This window comes from Monodon monoceros, unplaced genomic scaffold, assembly GCF_005190385.1.
Source record: "Monodon monoceros isolate NGI ecotype Baffin Bay Population unplaced genomic scaffold, NGI_Narwhal_1 Super_Scaffold_16, whole genome shotgun sequence".
Taxonomy (NCBI): Eukaryota; Metazoa; Chordata; class Mammalia; order Artiodactyla; family Monodontidae; genus Monodon; species Monodon monoceros.
The window spans coordinates 6496464-6517438 of NW_021703772.1; the positions used below are offsets into that span (position 1 = coordinate 6496464).

Here is a 20975-nt window from a genome sequence, read left to right on the forward strand (position 1 = left end):
AACTGGGTCATTTGTAGAGACGTGGATGGATCTAGAGACTGTCATACAGAGTGAAGTAAGTCAGAAAGAGAAAAACAAATATCGTATATTAACACATATATGTGGAACCTAGAAAAATGGTACAGATGAACCAGTTTGCAGGGCAGAAATAGAGACACAGATGTAGAGAACAAATGTACAGACACCAAGGGGGGAAAGTGGCAGGGTGGGGGTGGGGGTGGGATGAACTGGGAGATTGGGATTGACATATATACACTAATATGTATAAAATAGATAACTAATAAGAACCTGCTGTATTAAAAAATAAATAAAACAAAATTCAAAAAAATTTTGATTGAATGTATACATTCATTAATTAATAATTCTACTCTTGGGCTTGGTCTTTTGGGAAATTTCTACCAACCCCATACAAGTGCATAATCAAAATGCCAGACTAATTTTTATTATTGTTGTATGTCTTCTGGTTGACTTGATTATAATTATGATAAATCATTAGCATATGAGTATGAATTAGATGTGAATCCCAGAAAGAATAATATAATCACAGGAAGTGAAATGTGTCTGACATTTAGCCTGCTTCAGACGACTTTCCCGTATCAGTTTTCTTGAAGCAGAAATCAAAATCCTTCATAAAGGATGTGGGGACCCATAAGGTGGCATGGCCCTCTGGGTGTGACCTGGTCTGGACTAAACAAGCCAACTCGCAGAAGGAGTAGGAGAAAAGTCACTAGAATGGACCCAGGGCCATCTTTGGTGGGTGAATTAAGAGTGGTCTATTCCTTCCTCTGTGGGCATCCTTGAACTGACCACCAAATTTCTTCCATCCATCACAGGAAGTTACCTTGAGGACATTGCTCAACACACAAGGTCTTAGGTTGATATCTACGCTTGGGGATTGCTCCCCTGATGTGTTTGGAATGACTCAAACTGTTTACGTCTGAATACATGGAGAATTGAAGATAACTACTTTGGGTGATACATATTTTCCTCACCCATATATTTTCATGCAGAGGGACCTCCATCCAAATCAGGTCCCTAGGTATCCCCCAGCCCTTCGCTTACTGCTACTCCGGGTAGGGGAGTGACATAGCCAGTTGATGACTTTGGCCTTGCCCAGCCAGTCCTTTCCTGCTTCTCCGTTGGGATCTGCTCCTTGCAGGGTGCTAGCGCTCTGGTGTCCGCTGTCAGCCACATGCCTAGGCTAGGGCTAGGCAGATGGGGGCCAGCAGTCATCCAGGGCTGCCTCTGTCCGGGTGGGTTCATCTGTCTCTTTCTGGGGCTCAGCATAAGGAGGCCCATGGTGGCTGCACCCCTAGCCACATCTTTCAACTTGGCCTTCATCACCAACGAAGCTGATATTTTGATCTCTCTATTTATCCAATTCTTGTGTCTGTCTCTCAACTGGACTTGGCCAAGATACAAGAAAATCCCAGCAAAAACTTTCATGTAAAACCACCAGCTTCACCTTTTTCAGTCAAATCTGCAAAATGCAGTATCTCAAGTAGGAACATCATATACGCATTTGTCGGGCAGGGCATCGTTCAGTACCAACACTGACTGTCAGCTACAGACAGAAGAGGCATGTGCATTTTTTAATCCTGAGTCTTAGTAATGAGGCTTAATCCAGAAAGGACTTGTTTCCTGGTCACTTCGACCCTGCTGTACCTTACCGGGATTATCGCCCAACTGCCTACTCATGTGAAATTAAACAAAACCAATAGGGTCTTACTGTGTGTTAATTTTGTACAGAGTACCTGTCAGCCTAGAAGGCGGGGTTGATTTTTCTCATTATTTACAAGAATTTGATTTATCCTGGCTTGCTTTAAATAACGACAAAGGCCAATACACACTACTCTATATAAAATAAACAACAAGGATTTACCGTATAGCACAGGAACTATATTCAATATCTTGTAATAATCTATAATGAAAAAGAATCTGGAAAAGAAAGTTTTATATATATATATATATACACATACATATGACTGAATATATGTATCTGAATCACTTTGCTGTATGCCTGAAACTAACACAATATTGTAAATCAACTATACTTCAGTAAAAGAAAAAAATAATGACAAAGGCTACCGTGAGCAAAATAATCTTCACTACTCCAGGATTTCAGTTTGCCAAACTTGACACTTTGAGGCTCTTCCACAACTAAATACTGCTGAAATACCCAGCTAATTAAAGAACTTTTAAAATTCTTTATATTAAAGTCAACCTTTCACTCTAATGATGAAATGGGCTGTATGATTAAAGTAACTCTTGTCGTCTACAGCCTGTCATTTCCTTTACGGGAAAATTTCCAAGTGGCAGCACGTGCTCCTAAGAATATCCAAACAGCAAACGCCATTTTTGAATGAGCTGATGTGAACGTACCTACGGGTATTAATGTGAGCTTTATCACAAACTGAACAGTCAACAGAATGAAAGTCATTTCGAGTCAACACCAGTCACGAAACAAGACAGAAAGGTGAGAAAGCATAGCACTGTGTTAAAAGTGCTTTATAGGCTTAGCAAAAGAAGCATGAGATATTTCGATTAGTACCTATTTCTTATATGATCCAATAGGAAAGGTGAGAGATTCTGAATTCATCACAGGTCAGTTAACTTAGAAAGGCAATTATTCTGTAGTAACAGCTTCTCCACTAGACATAGATTCAAGTTAGAATCTGCATTTCTAAAACAGCATCACAGGAATTTTTTCCTCCCCGCTGCTGATAACCTACAAGACACAGAAGGCTCAACGCTTGTTGACAGGGTGTGAAAGAAGGACTATCAGCTTTGCAGACAGACAGGCTGGAATCTAAGCCTCACCTGCTAACCCTTGTGAGGTACGGAAACAGGGCAAGTCGTTTACCTTATGCGAGCTTCAATTTCCAGCAAAAAGCCTGGCGTGAGCCAGAGTGCCGTTTCAAAGTCACTGAGAAAGTATAAAGACCCCCAGCTGCGAGTGGAGTTGGGCACTGAAGGCGCTCTCCCTTCCCAGGAACTTACTCCCTACAACTCACCCATTTGATCCAACTCTCCATCTCCTCCTCAGGCAGCCGGGACACGGTGCGGGGTAAGAAGCGCACCAGCTTTTCCTTGATGATGGATGACGTCAGGGCATCCTCCACCTCCACCAGGCTGGCAATCACATCGGCAATCTGCCCTGAGCCTTCCACCACCACACAGGGAATTTTACTTTTGACGGAGGTACTGATGGCCTGGGAGAAGGGAGATAGAGTTGACCAGGTGATCAACAGAACCCAGCTCAGGACCGAGGTTCTAATCACATCGACACATCTCTGCACTTCATCATTTGGTGGGGCAGTGGGGGGGGGGGGGGGGGGGGGGGGGGGGCTTCGGGGCGTTATTTTCAATCAGAAGCAAACCAAATGTTTGCAACCACTTTAAGCATCAGAAATGTAAGCTAGTTGTCTGACATCCTATGTTAATACCAAACTCCATAATGAGGACACGTGTGACTGGCACGTTTTCCATAAATAAGTGCAGTGGTTGAGAGTCCGCCTGCCGATGCCGCGGAGTGGCTGGGCCCGTGAGCCATGGCCGCTGAGCCTGCGCGTCCGGAGCCTGTGCTCCGCAACGGGAGAGGCCGCGGCAGTGAGAGGCCCGCGTAACGCAAAAAAAAAAAAAAAAAATCCCTCTATACAAAATCGATCATTCCAAATACTGACATCGTAGATTTGAGTGACAGCTCTTAAGATGGTACTCAACATTGTCGTTGATAGCTTTTCTGATGGAGGTTAACAATATTTGTACTTTTAAGGTATGAAAATACCTTCACAGCAGCAGCCATACATTTTTTGTTATGTTGACTCACATATTTCTGTCCTCAAATAATTTCCCTTGCTCCTTCCATTGAAAGAAAAGAAAAATATATTTGCTTTCTGGATAAACACCTACCACATTTTTATTTCCTTGATAAAAATCACAGAGACCAGCATAGGAGAACCAGGTACGAAAAATTTTAATCACTTGACAACAAAACAGAGTGATGTACACGTGGGTACAGAAGAAACTGTGAAGCCCCTTCCTTTAGCCAGGAGTGATGTCTTCCTGAGAGAAGACGTTGGCCATAAAGAGTGTGGTGCCTTCATCAAATCAGGGTGAGATCCATCTTCACCTCACTACCTGTGCTCCAGGTGGGTGTTGGGCCTGCGCTGGGGCGGAAGTGGGGATGATAAGAGAGTGAGCTGAAGGAAGAAGTGTTCAGCAGGCAGTCTCTCCTCCCTCGCTCCTCTCTCCTGTGGGTTCTGTGGGTAGTGAATTGGCTGAACAGACCTTGTGGGAAATGCTATAGAAATGCAGTACTGTAGGCCAGGAGCAGCTTGCTGGAAACCATCATTCTAAGTCTAAAATCTGAGAGAGAATAAATGGAACCATCTTCGATTACGTTTTCTCCATCTCTCTTCCTCTGTAATGTGACTGCTTCTTCAAGCATTTCCATACTGTTTCACACTGGAAAAAAATCTCTATTTTAATTTCTCTCTGAAAAGTCTTTAGGTGCTTAATAAATACCTGTTGATGAATGAATGCACGTTGATGAATGATGGATGAATGAATCATTGTTGTAGAAAAGAATAAACAGAGAGAAGCATTAGGTTATGATTCCAAATAACTCCGCCAGAAATTTCCTGTAACTGCAGGTGTATATGATCATGGGGTGGCCATGGTTTTCCAACATACGCACTGATTATGATCCCTAAGTCCTGTGAGTTCATGTCAAGCCTTCTCTTTGGCAGGTTGATGGCCAAAGAGAGCAGTAAGTGCACGGACTATTCATGTTGCTACAAACTCTCTTCCTAAATTTTCTCAGCTGAGGAAACAACTTCAGCCTATTAGGGCAACACTGTGTGATTGGGAAAATGCTACCTATTTGCTGTAGAAAAGAAATTAGTCGTGTTAGATTAGGTGAACCTCAAAGCCCTGAAAATGCAAATTTGTGGAGTAAGCTCGTTGACTGATCTTCTAGAAAACCAAACCAAGACTCACTTTCAAAGTCTCTTTCCCACCTCCTTGGGCAAAACACACAATGGGGATCTTGCCACCGTAGTTGGAATCTGTAAAATATAAAACGTAAAACTTATTTTGGGCACATCAGAAATATTCACCTACCTCAAGGAAGCAGTGGACCCCATGAGCCCAGGGTGTGGGGTGATGGCTGCAGATCTCACAGACTTGACCATCTACCAGCTGATCACAGTGGATGCATCCCTCTGCTCCAAACCAGTAACAGCATGACACGGGTCACACTGCAATTTTTTACTGATATTTAAAATGCCAAAGTCTGTGAATGACTGACTTTTGCTAATATACATTAGGCCAGGTTCAAGTTTATCCTTAGAATAATTACACTTTCACTCATTCACATAACTCTATGCTTTCTTGAGTGGGTGAAAAGTTTGCATAACTGTGTGTTCTTTCCAGTGAGAGTATTGCATGTATCAGTGTCTTCCTTTGTGTACATCCCATTGAGAAAGGAAAAAGGCTGAGATTATCTCCAACAAGTCCCTGTGAGGGAGTCTATCACTAGATCACGAGGTAATCTGGTTCCACAACAGGACACACCTCAACAATAGGAAGAGAGAGAGTTATTTATCACTTGCCATAGCAAATACAGGCTTTCACTCAACTGCTGCATTCTCCCCTTGAAACCAATGTTTTAGGTGGTTCTAGTATATAGAAGTAGCCAATAACCAAAGAAGTAAACCACCTAACTGTTAAGCTAGTGGGTTGGTTTTTATCGCTTCTATCCTAGCTAACCATATTGCTTTGTCAGTGCAAATTTGCCATTGTGAATTTTAATTTGTTCTTAAATGCTGTCGAGCAGAATGGACAGCAGGTTCTCTATACTGGGTGGGACAAACCAGGGTAGGACAAGGCAGCCTTTGTCAGTGTTCCAGCACGTTGAAGGGTACATATCACAGTAACCTTGGCAGGAGCACCTCTAGTATATTAAAGAAAAGATATAACAGCTCTTCTTTGGCAATAGAACACCTAATTGGGTGAGTCCACCATTCTTTACTCAATAATTGGGAGCTATTGTCGGTGGTGCTGCTGCTACTCTTGTTAGTATGTCTGTCTAAGGTCCCACCTCCTAAACACTGACCTTGAATAGTGCGCTCGGAGATGTACTTCTCCAGCTGGTTACGGAGCTTTGCCTCAACTGTGGGGTGCCCATGGCAGCCGTTGTCCACAAGCAGCAGGTGGGTGTGATTGTTGTCCAGGATGTACAGAGGGTCTCTCTTGAAGTCATCCATAATGTACTGAGCTGAAAAATATCCCTGAAAAGCACAGAGAAACTTGTCTTTGAGATTTATTTGTTGGCCAAAACACATGACGACATTTTCAAAGGTTCATCTTAAGGCTGACCCTTTGGGTTCAACTGATGCTCTTCCCAGGAGTCCTAGCCCTTGAGGAGCACATAGTTACGGGACCATGAAAAGAGGCAATTTAAATAGATACTTTGTCCTCGCACTTAATACCAGAGAATAAAAAACTAAAGAACTGACTCTAACAGGATTCGCTGGGAACAAATTTTAATGAGCAAAACACATCCACTGGTAACTCCTTCCCAGGAGTTCTTTGATTATGTCATCCTGAGGTTCCAAAGCAACCTTGTAAGGTCGACTTCCTTATGAGCTGACTCCATCCCAGAGCCCCGGTGTTCAGGCCAGAGCCCTGTGCCATGGTCTTTCTGCCTCGTGACCCCGCAGACCCCCTCATGTCCAGCCCATACCTCGACATCACAACTCCTGATGAGGGTGTCCCTGTTGGAGACCATGCCCCAAGCCGCGATGCCGATGGCCACTATGTTCTCCTCTGAATTCCTGCTGATGGTGTTATCTCTCACTACCTCTCCAATGTACTTCATCAGCCCATAATGGGTGCCTCCAGTGAGAATCCAGGCACCTGTCAACAAGAGAGAAGAACAAACGCTCAGCTGGCTCCGCATAAGTTTCCCATCCTTTGCCCCACCCGTGAGCACTAGGACGCGGCATTACTGGCCACACTTTGCACTGGGCTTGACCTCTGACCATATAGTAAGGAAGGAGAAGAAGATCTCCAAGTTTCTAAGAGATTCTGGTTTAAAAACAATACGGATTCTGGACCGCACTCTAACCCACATCATCAGACTCTCTGGGAGGTGGGACCAGGGAACCTGCCTCTTTAACCAGCCTCTCGGGTAGATCTTTTTATGGGTAATGAACGCCTGGCCTGAGCCTTTGAGCAAGTTAGGCAGTGTCATCATGGAAAGCAGAGCGCTGCGCTCCCAGAGCCCCCTCAGGGATCCTGGTGACCTTCCTGGCATGACCCTGGTGCCTACAACTTAACTTTACAATTACACAGATTTGCACACTGGTATTTTAAGGTTTTTATTTGATGATTTTTGCAGTGTCAAAGGTGTTGCAGTTTTGTTTTTGTTTTCAAAATTGAAGTAAATAATACCTACAAAATATTCTCTCACATAATAATAGAATCTAAAGTTGGAAATGCCCCTAGTCTAATATGTTACCCACACAGGAATCCAGCCTGAGGCTGGGTCACCAGCCTGCCCTGATTAGCTCTGGTAATGGAAGCCTCAGGAGTCCTGAAGCAAGCCCCCTCCCCCAGCTGTTAGAAAGTCCTTTTGTTCATTTTTGTCTCCATTCTCTACTTTTGCTACAGTCTTCCTGATGATGAACTAATTTAGTCCTCTCCCACATAAAAGTCCTTCCAATATTTTAAGGTAAATGTGATGTAGTTCTTAGAAGTTTCAGACCCAATTCCTTCAGCCAGCTCTCACTGGATGTGAACCCAGACCCCTTGGCAGCCAGCCTCCTTCCTGCAGACAGATTTCAGTTGTCAACATCCCCCTTTCAAATGAGGCAATGGGAGGCATAGTAGCTCTCCACAAGGAGACAAGTAACCTCCCTGCTCTGGCCCCTCACTTCATCTATGTAGATATCCCAGCCCCGGGGACTTTTGTCTGCTTTGTTCTACTCTATTCCCAGCACCTAAAACAATTCCTGACACATAGCAGGCATTTAAGAAGTATTTGCTGAATGAATGAATTATGTATGTTCAGATCTAGTAGTAAGGAAATTGAGTTGCTGGGTTTCATAACAAAGTAACTACCTACTGTGTGGTCCCCTCTGACTGGTCAGGAAATTAAGAATAAATGGGGGAGGGGTGCCACAGTTTCTTCTTGACATTAAGGAAAAACGTATCTAAAACAAGACATGCTTCCTTAGTTCTGTCAACTAATATTCTTAATACAGAAGTTTTTAAAATGTTAGCCTTAGATAAACTAATAAAATAAAGGTTAGGCTTTGATAAATAGAATCTAATCTTGAAATTAGAGTTTAACATTCTAGTTAAACTCAAATGGAAGTAAGGCTGCAAAAACAATTTGCCTATACTCTTCAAAAATGTCCTGAAAGACTGAAAAAAGCTAAAAAGTAGTTCCAGATGAAAGAAAGGTTTTCAGTTTCCTATGATATGAAAAGCTAAATGGATTGGAATCCAGACAGAGAAAAAAAATTTTTTTTCTCTGAAGACATTGTTAGGATAATTAGCAAAACGAAACCAAGGACTGTTTGTTAGACAACAGTGTAGGTCAAGGTTAACTTTCTCAGGTTTGATAGTTGCATCGGGTTATCTGAGAGAACACCCCTGTTCTTCAGCGATGCTCACATATTTAGGCACTAAGGTTATGATACCTAAAATTTACTCTCAGTGATTTTTTTTAAAACCATAATATGTGGATATTTACAGAGAGAGAGAAGATTAATATGGGAAAATGTTAACAATTAGTGAGCCTAAGTGAAGGGGGTACAGATATTCCTTGTATTATTATTCCAACTCTTCTGTAGGTCTGACATTTTTTATAATAAAAAGTTAAAAAGAAAAAAATAAGCTGAATATTTCAAATAACAAAGCCACGGTTATTTGTTTTGATCTCCATCAGACAATTACATGGTGCTTACAACCCGCCAGGCACTAACACGATTTCCAAAACACACCACTGATCCCAAAATTAAAGAACAGATGACGGCTTCCCTGGTGGCGCAGTGGTTGGGAGTCCGCCTGCCGATACAGGGGACGCGGGTTCGTGCCGCGGTCCGGGAGGACCCCACATGCCGCGGAGCGGCTGGGCCCGTGAGCCACGGCCGCTGAGCCTGCGCGTCCGGAGCCTGTGCTCCGCAACGGGAGAGGCCACAACAGTGAGAGGCCCGCGTACCGCAAGAAAAAAAAAAAAAAAAAAGAGCAGACGAATGAAACTTTCCTTTTTGATTCGCCAGAATACTCTGGGTAAAAGTTCACACGTAAAAAATAAAAAAATGAAAAATTTAGATTAAAAGAAACATAAAATTACCCACAAGGAAGTTTCTTAACGCTGAGTTTAAAGAGCTACCGTGTCCCCACCCTCCACCTACCCCCTCACCATCGGCCAGAGCTCCCGGTCTGTCCCTTCATTGAAGGATCTTGTTCTTAATTAAGATAATGATTAATCATAGAGTTCTAGAGCATCTGGAGTCTGCGCATGATCGCAAAGGAGAATTTCGTTCCGCCTCTGAAGACGCTGCGCAGCCTGGTTGGATAAACCCGCGGGCGCAAGGTCCCCGCCGCCGCAGGGAAGGTCCTGTGGCTGCAGCAGGGACAGCCGCGTGGACGCAACGAGGCCGACGCACCTTTCGACTGCGCGATGTAGATCAGGCGGCTGACGATCTTGCGCATGCGCGGCTTCAGGGCGAAGTTTTTGGCGCCGCCGGTCACCGAGATGACCAGGTTGGGCGTTTTCAGGTGCCAGTGCTGGGTCAGCAGCTCGTAGAGGGTTTCCGCGTCCGTGTCGCAGGACAGTCGGATATACTGTGGGGAAGAGGGGAAGCATCAGGATCCGCAGGTGTTCTCTTGATGGTGGGGCTTAGCCCAGTTTACCTGCTCCTTAGGGAGGGGGAGAGGGGAGCGCATTGCAGCCGAGGAGCGTCCCCTTGGGGAAGTGGAAGGAAGGCAGTGGAGTGGAGGCGGGTGTGGGTGCCCCTGCAGGGACCCCCCCCATCCCAAGCGGCTGGAGAACTTGGGACTTTATCCTAAAGGGAGTAGAGCACCTGTGAGGTGCTCTAAGCAGAGTAGAAGCCGGATGGGATTGACATTTTAGAGAGTCCTCCAGCGGCAGTGCTGACTATGGGACAAGACAGGTAGGGAGAGATGCAGGGAGGTGAGACAGTCGTGGCCCATCCTGGGACAGAGGCCTTGGGAACACACAGAGTGGACAGAGCCGGGTCACCTTCCAGGGCTGCAGCGGCAGGGACTGGGGAGGTGAGGGGTCAAGGCCCAGCTTCCAGCTGCCTGAGGACGGCTGTGTCACTGGGACAGAGGACACAGGAGGATTTAAGGAGACTGCTAACCATTGCCTACTGAAAATTGGCATTGTCGTCTGCCTCTACAAGGATGAAATCAATAGCCACTGCGGTCGCTGACCTTCAACACACCCTGAAAGGAGTGCAGGGTGGAGATCGGGAATGAGGCCTCTGTGCTCTGGGAAAAGCTGGCAGAACAGGCCTTCAGATAGTTAGATACTTTTCAGGAGATTTTATGAGCCCAAATTCTTGCATCTCCTCGTATCTGGAAAAGCACTAAAATCGTTAACGGAGACACATCTGCTCCTCCTGACGGGCAAGAAACCTCTGCCAACATGTGTGCTTGACTGCACGTCCCCCCTTCTCTAAAATCACAGATAGCACCGCCCCCGCCCCCTTCGGAGCAGTTCCTCAGAGCTCTCTGAGATGCTGTCTCCTGGGCTACAGTCCTCATTTTGCCCCAAATAAAACTTAACCCACAACTCTCATGTTGTGCTTTTTTTTTTTTTTTCGTTTGACATAATCATTAAACATCCTTGTAGAGGGCTTCCCTGGTGGCGCAGTGGTTGAGGGTCCGCCTGCCGATGCAGGGGACGCGGGTTCGTGCCGCGGGGCGGCTGGGCCCGTGAGCCACGGCCGCTGAGCCTGCGCGTCCGGAGCCTGTGCTCCGCAACGGGAGAGGCCGCAGCGGTGAGAGGCCCGCGTACCGCAAAAAAAAAAAAAAAAAAAAAAAAAGGAAAGAACATCTTTGTAGAATCCTGTGTGAGAGCCTGCAGTGTGATCGTGTAGGGGAGAATGTCACCTTATTCAAGGCCACGTTTATTCTCAAGAACGTCACACGCCAAACTAAACCAGATGATGATTCACAAGCACATTTGTCGGGCCTTTTGCAGCCGTGAGGGCCAACGTGGACGTCACATGACCCTGCCCTGTGCCTAGAGAAAGGACCCTGGGTGACAAGCCAGTCCTCACCCGCGGAGCGTTGCCATGGCACACAATCTAATCATGGCTTTTGATTTTTCACAAGATTTATCTTCTTCTGCAATCAGTTTTGGATTGACTACCCACCTCTCCCACCTCCATGCGTACTATTAGACAATTCAAGGTAACCCAAGGTAGCCCACACCATGTTAGCATACGGATTAGCTACCTCAAGTAGGAAAGCATTGCTTACCTTCCCTTTCTTCCCCAGAGTCTCAAACTGAATATCCCCAAAAGCGTCAGTGGGGAATTCCTTGGTGTGTTTCTTGTAATTCCATTTCTCATTTTGGTTGGTCTGGGTGCCTTCTATGTGCTGGCTCTGGGTATAGCCACACTTGCACACATTTTCCCTGAGCGGAAGGATATTGATGGGAAGGAATAGCTTTCATTAAACCTGCTTAAATATTTCATCACGTTTCTTAGAATAGACACGATTAGCTTAAATAAACACAAAAAGAGATTTCACCATCGCATCTAATTTTCAGACTATTTTCATCATCTCGGTTGTTTAAAAACTATCTTGCGGGGGCTTCCCTGGTGGCGCAGCGGTTGAGAGTCCGCCTGCCGATGCAGGGGACACGGGTTTGTGCCCTGGTCCGGGAAGGTCCCACATGCCGCAGAGCGGCTGGGCCCGTGAGCCATGGCCGCTGAGCCTGCGGGTCTGGAGCCTGTGCTCCGCAACCGGAGAGGCCACAACAGCGAGAGGCACGCGTACCGCAAAAAAAAAAAAAAAAACTATCTTGGTGTTTTACCCCTGTGACATGGAAGATCCAGGCAATACAGTACAATTGTATCTCCGCTGAGAAAGAAGAAAGCATGAATGCAGGGAGAGGAGGGGATAAAAGACAAACAGAGAAGACCTCTTGAGCCTCCACCTGCTCCAGCCATGGTCCTAACAATTCTAGACTCCCAGCCACTTCTCTCTCTCAGGTTCTGCATGGCATTTCTATTTCCTTAGAGTAAATCTCCCCATTTAGGTTAAGCTAGCTCGGGTTCCTTGCAACTGAAAGTCTTAATTACTATAAGTATGGAAATTATCTGTATTCAAAAATATATGTCAAAACACTCAATATTTTCTAGAGCTATAAAAATTGAGCTAGAACCTGGATCCAAAGTCACTCCTCCACCAGAAATCTTGCCTCTTTCGGAACAGTTGCCTGGGGCATCACTCAGTTTGGCCAAGAAAAGAAAAGTCAACCAGAATTGATAACAGTTGCCTTAGCCTTTTCTCTAACTGAGCCTGGGGGCTGCTCCCACTGGTCTCAGGATCCTCCTCACTAGGGTCCAAGTTGGCTTCCTCCCCTCTGTCTTTAGCTGTTACTGTCCCACTATCCTTTGGGAACTTGGGGCCACCCAAGTTCATTGCAGGATTGGAGAGGGAATTCCCTGCCCCACCTGTCTTTGCTACAACTGAAGACCGAATCTCGAGCCCTTTTCCCTTCCAAGGGTAGGGGTGTGTCTCGGGTGACCCCTGTCTCCATCTTGATGATGGGGCTGGTAGCCCTCCAAGCACCAATTTACATGAACTGGCTTACAAATGGGGAAGAGGCAGGAAGAATGCCAGGAAGGCGTCAGGAGCACAGATACATGGAGAAGGCAAAGGAGTGACAGAGAGGGGAGACGGAGAGGACGGGAGAGCGGCAGGACGCTAGTTCTACCCCTCAAGACAAGTCTGAATCCTTTGGAGCCTCACTGTCAATATAGTAGCCACTAGCCATGTGTGGCAACTGACTTTAAATGCAATTTAATTTAACTTAATTTGAAAATTCAATGCCATGGTTGCACTAGCCACATTTCAAACGCTCACTAGTCACAAGTGGCTAGTGGCTACCATACGGGACGATGAAGATAAAAAAATATTTCTGGGACTTCCCTGATGGTGCAGTGGTTAAGAATCCGCCTGCCAACGCAGGGGACACGGGTTCGAGCCCTGGTCCGGGAAGATCCCACATGCTGTGGAGCAGCTAAGCCCGTGCACAACAATTACTGAGCCTGCACTCTAGAGCCCGTGAGCCACAACTACTGAACCTGCAACTGCAACTACTGAAGCCCGCGTGCCTAGAGCCAATGCTCTGCAACAAGAAAAGCCACCACAATGAGAAGCCCGCGCACCACAACAAAGAGTAGCCCCCATTCGCCGCAACTAAAGAAAGCCCGCGTGCAGCAGCGAAGCTCCAATGCAGCCAAAAATAAAGTTTTTTTTAAGTTTTTTTAATTTAAAAAAAGAATATTTCCATCATAGTAATAATAGAAAGTTCCATTACACAGAGCCCGTTACAGCAAAAGTAATGTTCTTCCTTTTTCTACCTAGAACCCAGCCTGGCCAAGGCAGTGAGAACTGAAGAGAATAATCCCAGATCCAGGGACTTACAGCCTCAGGAGTGCCAGGAGGTGGCCCCTAAGCTGGACAGCAGTGTCTCAGAGGGTACCAGGCAATAGGAGCCATGGTCCGGCATCACTCCCTAGTGACCACGCAAGAAACAGACATCCGAAGGGTTTAATGTAGAGAAACATGAGTGGTCTGGGCTTAGCACATGTGAAGCAGCTCTGGGGAGATCTGGGGCAGCCTATGTCAGCTGATGTGGCAAGAAGCTGCAAAATTACAGTAACGCTATTACTAGTCATTTCCCTTGATTCACTTGTCCGATGAGTAATTCAGATTACACAGAGCATCCCCACTGCCGATGGAGAGATGAAAATAATAAATACAAGAAGTTAAAATCTTGTAGAGTCTTCACTCTGGTGTATAACCTTGGGTCCCCTCTGACATGGGCACTGGAAGACCCTGAGGTGTTCCTGTCCTGTGCTGGTGTTGTGGAGGGCAGGGACTGCTCACCACATCTCCCTTTATTTGGGGCCAGACTTGAGTGGTAGTCAAGCACCGTAAGGTGGACAGCCATAGGTTTCCCTACCTTGCATCCACTTCTCCTTCTGTTAGTAGGAACACCTGATTTTCCTTTGAGGAATCATCCTTTCCACACCAGGTCCATGTGGACACAACACCCAAGGCTGGCCAGTCACATATTCCATTGCCCAGTTGCAGGGATTAGAGTGGGTGCCTGACCCATGCCAGGCCAATAAGAGCCATGAACGTGAGCCCAGGACTTCGGGTGGAATTGCTGGAACAAAGCCCTCCTTCCCCTCACTGGTAAGCTGAAAAGGTGTCAGCCAGAGTGGTGGTGTCCATTCTGCCACCACTAATAAGGAGCCTGCCCACCCAGAGAAGGACAGAACCACAGGTAGAAAGAGGCAGGGTCTTGGTGACACTGAGCCCTGGATGTGGCTGTCCCATTACAATCACCACTCACTTAGGCCAATTAGACTGGATATCTGCAACTGACAAGGTGCTGCGATGACAGTCAGCCCGAGACAGGATTGTTCCTAGAAGGGGCAGGAGCTGGGCATAAAAGGAATGCACAGGGAGGAATCAGAAAACTGAGTTCAATCCTTCATCTATCCCCTGCCAGCCATGTGACCCTGGGTAAAACACTGAGCTCCTCCAGGCCTCACTTGCCTTGTCAGTCAAATGATAACAGCTACCTTGCAGGGCAGTTGTAGAATTAGCAGTCAAGTACATGAGTCCCCACGACATAGTCAATGCCCAATAAATATTTGTTGAATGAGTGAACGAATCCAAACAGTGTTTCCTACCAGTCAAACAAATAGATTAACGGCAAAATCTTTCAGGGAGACGTGTGGGGAATAAATAACCGACTCACAGAGTTTATAGTCTGTCAAAATGACTCATAATGACTAAGTTTATACCAATGACAAAACAGAGATCTCTTAGTTTTTCCAATGTTCGCTTTCTAATTCGTACAAAGTAGGAAAGCACACTGACTGAGAACTTTCTACGGCAGGAATTTTATGTATCGTCCCACTGCACCCTTACTACAACCCAGGAGGTGTACTTTGCCAGTGGTTTAGGATAAGAGGATTCAGTTCAGAAAAGAGAATAATTGGTTCAAGTTCATGCAGTGAGCAGGCAGCCAGGCCCAGGTTGGATCCAACGCTGGTTCTTAGGCCCCTGCTCTTACTGCCTTCCTCTGGGCACTGCCTCTGTTCAACAGAGTCAGTGCTTTAATTACAAACTACAGCAGCAGGTAAACAATCAATTAATAGCTGGACTATTTTTTTTTTTTTAATAGCTGGACTATTACATATAGAATGGATAAACAACAAGGTCGTACTGCATGGCACCAGAACTATACTATACCCAGTATCCTATGATAAACCATCATGGAAAAGAATATTTTGAAAAGAAGGTATCTATGTTCATAACTGAATCACTTTGCTGAAATTAACACAACTTTGTAAACCAACTATACTTCAATTAAAAAATATTAATAGCTAGACTCTCTCCTATCACCAGTAAGCAAAAGAGAGGGGGCAGAGAGGAAAAAGGTGAGAGGGAGGGAGGACTAAAATCACTTCGTTAGATCCCAGGGCCCCTTCTGTGGGAAACACCAGAGGTCAGTCCACTTATCACTGGCCCACTAGGTAGCATTCGCTGAGGACCTCCTGGGGGCAGAGCTGCTGGAGGTGCTCCCCAAGGCTTTTGTGACTCAGCCTCGATGTTTCAAGACACACGAGATTCAGAGAAGATGAACACCCGGTCAGATGGGAAGGGCCACAGTCAACAGCCTGGCAGAGGAGCCGGTCAGATTGCCACGTGCGCGCATGCCTGGTGTCTCCTGCCAACCGCTATGAAACAACAAGGTTCACTGTCATGGCCACTCCGGTGGGCTCCCAGGCTCGTGGGAATATCAAAGAGAGTGACAGCCTGTCTTGGAGCCTTTACCAACTACTGACAAAGCTTAAAATATGAAATGAGATGATACCTCTCCAGGGACAAGCTGCTTGCCAAACTCTTCCTGTTCACACACCGTTTCTGAGAATTGCAAGATGCAAACAACTTGAATAATGAACTAGTGAGCAATTTGTTTGTCTGTCGTTATGGTGGTCAATAATTTACTTTTGAACATGGTAGCAAAAAATGGAGGCAAAGTAGTTGCTTACGTGGCCTTGGAATCTTTGGTAAAGAAGACACACTCCCGTTTCTTAAAATTTGCTTGAATGAAATTCACCAAGTCCTTTGGAGAAAGAACATTGGAACAACACGTCACTAATTTGTTCTCACCCCCTGCTGCTCTTCATGAATGACTTAAACCTACTTCAAAGGTTTTAAGGATTCACCACACATCATAGCAACCAGCATCCATTCATGCTTTCAGAGTACACAAAGTTCGTAAAAAGAGGCATACGTTTACATTTTTATAACTAAATGCAAATTTTTCTAAAAGTTACTTGGCATCATCTTGTAACAAATGTCATTATATACATACAAAGTATGTTTTTCTGACTCTAAGGCAACTGGGGGAATATAAGCATTTATTGATAGTTTAGCATAAATAATGTTTTATTGCAGATTCTAGTTCCTCTTATGCTTGCTTTTCAAAAGAAGGTATATTCCAAATGCTCCTTCCAGAGTTGCATCTGTCCCCCCATGGGCAAGGTGGTAAGGCATATCAGGGACCTAATTCTGACAAACAACGGAACGCTTCCCTTTAGTTGGCAGAAACAAACCCCTTGGAGTTGAAGAATACTTCGAAAATATTTACACTCCTCAAAGTGGGAGAAGATATTTGCGACATATATTAATCATGATAAGATTGGTAAATAGAATATATAAAAGACTGTAAGTCACTAAGAATAAGACAGACAACCTCGTGGGGAAAAGGCAAGAGACATGAGCAGGCATTAAATAAAAGAGGACACACAGATGTGTGAAAAGGAGCTCAACCTTGTCAGTAATGAGGCAGATGTGAAGTGAAACCACGATGACATCCCATTACACACCCACCAGGCTGGAAAACTTGAGAAGCCGTTGGCACCAAATGCCAGTGAAGAACCAGGCGGGGGGACTCAGCCCGCTATGGGCCGTGAGGGAACTGGCTCGACCACTCTGGGAAACTGTCCACCACTGTGCCCTAGAAATAGTCCCTGTGTCCTGTGAATGACCTGCAAACTCAGATGCCTGGCACCGCGCTGCCAGCTTTAGGGGTTTGTCTTGTTCCGTGGAGGTGGGGCTGGCAGCCCAAACCCACTTCCCTCAGGTCACCGGGCGCCAGCAGTTCTCAGACAGTGTCATGTGGGTTTGCCCCCCGGCCTTGCACCGACGCCAGGCCTGACTCGTCACCCCCCCACAATGAGGTCACCACGAAAAGGGAGGCGGCACTCCCTCTCCTGGAAGAAGGTCCACCACGCCTCCAGCAGTCTCCCCCTTTGCTAGCCCCTACCCCCACCAACGTACATCCTGAAACATCAGAGCATGGGGACCACGTGCCCCAAGTTTCCCCAGAAGTCCTGTGTCTTAACCCCAATTCCCGTGAGGGAGAGGTGTTCGCCTTTACCCATCGGCCTCAAGCCGAAGAACCTTCTCCAGAGAGAACATCCCACATCCAGGAAGGCTCAGAGTGGCCCTGCTCCTAATAGCAAAACCTGAAACCCAAATGTTCACCCCGCTTAGGCTGGACAGACATGCACAGGATGCAGGGTGGCCCAGCAGGAGTGAATCAACAGCCATTACACCTGACAACACAGAGGGACCACAAACACAGGATGCTGAGCAAGAAATGAATTCACGGGAGCTTCCGGGAAGATGGCGGAAGGGTAAGACGCGGAGGTCACCTTCCTCCCCACAGATACACCAGAAATACATCTACACGTGGAACAACTCCTACAGAACACCTACTGAAGGCTGGCAGAAGACCTCAGACCTCCCAAAAGGCAAGAAACCCCCCACGTACCTGGGTAGGGCAAAAGTAAAAAGAATAAACAGAGACAAAAGGATAGGAACGGGACCTGCACAAGTGGGAGGGAGCTGTGAAGGAGGAAAGGTTTACACACACTAGGAAGCCCCTTCGCGGGCGGAGACTGGGGTGGCGGAGGGGGAAGCTTCGGGGGTGCGGAGGGCAAAGCAGAGAGATTCCCGCACAGAGGATCAGGGCCGACCGGCACTCACCAGCCCGAGAGGCTTGTCTGCTCACCCGCCGGGGCGGGCGGGGCCCGGAGCTGAGGCTCGGCTTCGGTCGGAGGCAGGGAGAGGACTGGGGTTGGCGGCGTGAACGCGGCTTGCAGGGGGTTAGTGCGCCACGGCTAGCCGGGAGGGAGTCCGGGGAAAAGTCTGGACCTGCCGAAGAGGCAAGAGACTTTTTCTTCCCTCTTTGTTTCCTGGTGCGCGAGGGGAGGGGATTCAGAGCGCTGCTTAAAGGCGCTCCAGAGACGGGCGCGAGCCGCGGCTATCAGCGCGGACCCCAGAGACAGTCATAAGACGCTAAGGCTGCTGCTACCGCCACCAAGAAGCCTGTGTGCGAGCACAGGTCACTCTCCACACCCCTCTTCCGCGGAGCCCGTGCAGCCCGCCACCGCCAGGGTCCCGGGATCCAGGGACAACTTCCCCGGGAGAACGCACGGTGCGCCTCAGGCTGGTGCAACGTCACGCCGGCCTCTGCCGCCGCAGGCCCGCCCCGCACTCCGTGCCCCTCCCTCCCCCTCCCGGCCTGCGTGAGCCAGAGCCCCCGAATCAGCGGCTCCTTTAACCCCGTCCTGTCTGAGCGAAGAACAGAAGCCCTCCGGCGAACTACACGCAGAGGCGGAGCCAAATCCAAAGCTGAGCCCCGGGAGCTGTGAGAACAAAGAAGAGAAAGGGAAATCCCTCCCAGCAGCCTCAGGAGCAGCGGATTAAAGCTCCACCATCAACTTGATGTACCTGCATCTGTGGAATACATGAATAGACAACCAATCATCCCAAATTAAGGAGGTGGACTTCGAGAACAAGATTTATGATTTTTTCCCCTTTTCCTCTTTTTGTGAGTGTGTATGTGTATGCTTCTGTGTGAGATTTTGTCTGTATGGCTTTGCTTCCACCATTTGTCCTACGGTTCTATCCGTCCGTTTTTGTTGTTGGTTTGCTTTTGTTTTTTAATATTTTTTTCTTTTTTTCTCTTAATAATTTTTTTATTTTAATAAATTTATTATATTTTATCTTACTTTATTTTACTTTATCTTCTTCCTTTTTTTTCCTTCCTTCCTCCCTCCCTCCCTCCCTTCTTTCTTTCTTTCTACTTCTACTAATTCTTTCTTTCTACTTTTTCTCCCTTTTATTCTGAGCCGTGTGGATGGAAGGCTCTTGGTGCTGCAGCCAGGAGTCAGTGCTGTGCCTCTGAGGTGGGAGAGCCAACTTCAGGACACTGGTCCACAAGAGACCTCCCAGCTCCACATAATATCAAATGGCGAAAATCTCCCAGAGATCTCCATCTCAACACCAGCACCCAGCTTCACTCAACGACCAGGAAGCTACAGTGCTGGTCATCCTATGCCAAACACCTAGCAAGACAGGAACACAACCCCACCCTTTAGCAGAGAGGCTGCCCAAAATCATAACAAGTCCACAGACACCCCAAAACACACCACCAGACGTGGACCTGCCCACCAGAAAGACAAAATCCAGCCTCATCCACCAGAACACAGGCACTAGTCCCCTCCACCAGGAAGCCTACACAACCCACTGAACCAACCTTAGCCACCGGGGACAGACACCAAAAACAATGGGAACTACGAACCTGCAGCCTGCAAAAAGGAGACCCCAAACACAGTAAGATAAGCAAAATGAGAAGACAGAAAAACACACAGCAGATGAAGGAGCAAGATAAAAATGCACCAGACCTAACAAATGAAGAGAAAATAAGCAGTCTACCTGAAAAATAATTCAGAGTAATGACAGTAAAGATGATCCAAAATCTTGGAAATAGAATAGAGAAAATGCAAGAAACATTTAACAAAGACCCAGAAGAACTAAAGTTGAAACAAACAATGATGAACAGCACAATAAATGAAATTAAAAATACTCTAGATGGGATCAATAGCAGAATAACTGAGGCAGAAGAATGGATAAGTGACCTGGAAGATAAAATAGTGGAAATAACTACTGCAGAGCAGAATAAAGAAAAAAGAATGAAAAGAACTGAGGACAAGTCTCAGAGACCTCTGGGACAACATTAAACGCACCAACATTCGAATTATAGGGGTTCCAGAAGAAGAAGAGAAAAAGAAAGGGACTGAGAAAATATTTGAAGAGATTATAGTTGAAAACTTCCCTAATATGGGAAAGGAAATAGTTAATCAAGTCCAGGAAGCACAGAGAGTCCCATACAGGATAAATCCAAGGAGAAATATGCCAAGACACATATTAATCAAACTGTCAAAAATTAAATACAAAGAAAACATATTAAAAGCAGCAAGGGAAAAACAACAAATAACACACAAGGGAATCCCCATAAGGTTAACAGCTGATCTTTCAGCAGAAACTCTGCAAGCCAGAAGGGACTGGCAGGACATACTTAAAGTGATGAAGGAGAAAAACATGCAACCAAGATTACTCTACCCAGCAAGGATCTCATTCAGATTTGATGGAGAAATTAAAACCTTTAGAGACAAGCAAGAGCTGAGAGAGTTCAGCACCACCAAACCAACTTTACAACAACTGCTAAAGGAACTTCTCTAGGCAAGAAACACAAGAGAAGGAAAAGACCTACAATAACGAACCCAAAACAATTAAGAAAATGGGAATAGGAACATACA

At 46.3% G+C, this 20975-nt stretch overlaps 1 protein-coding gene across 1 annotated transcript in view; it reads right to left on the bottom strand.

The window, feature by feature from the left end:
- Positions 1-20975, bottom strand: part of TRPM8 (transient receptor potential cation channel subfamily M member 8) — a 103582-nt gene that overhangs the window by 62977 nt on the left and 19630 nt on the right. Inside the window, exons 3-9 of the mRNA XM_029225301.1 lie at positions 16353-16426; positions 11527-11683; positions 9684-9861; positions 6749-6921; positions 6119-6293; positions 5002-5069; positions 3015-3212 (exon numbers count right to left, since the gene is read on the bottom strand). Of these exons, the coding sequence (XP_029081134.1) occupies positions 3015-3212; positions 5002-5069; positions 6119-6293; positions 6749-6921; positions 9684-9861; positions 11527-11683; positions 16353-16426 (1023 nt within the window). The remainder of the gene's footprint in view (positions 1-3014; positions 3213-5001; positions 5070-6118; positions 6294-6748; positions 6922-9683; positions 9862-11526; positions 11684-16352; positions 16427-20975) is intronic.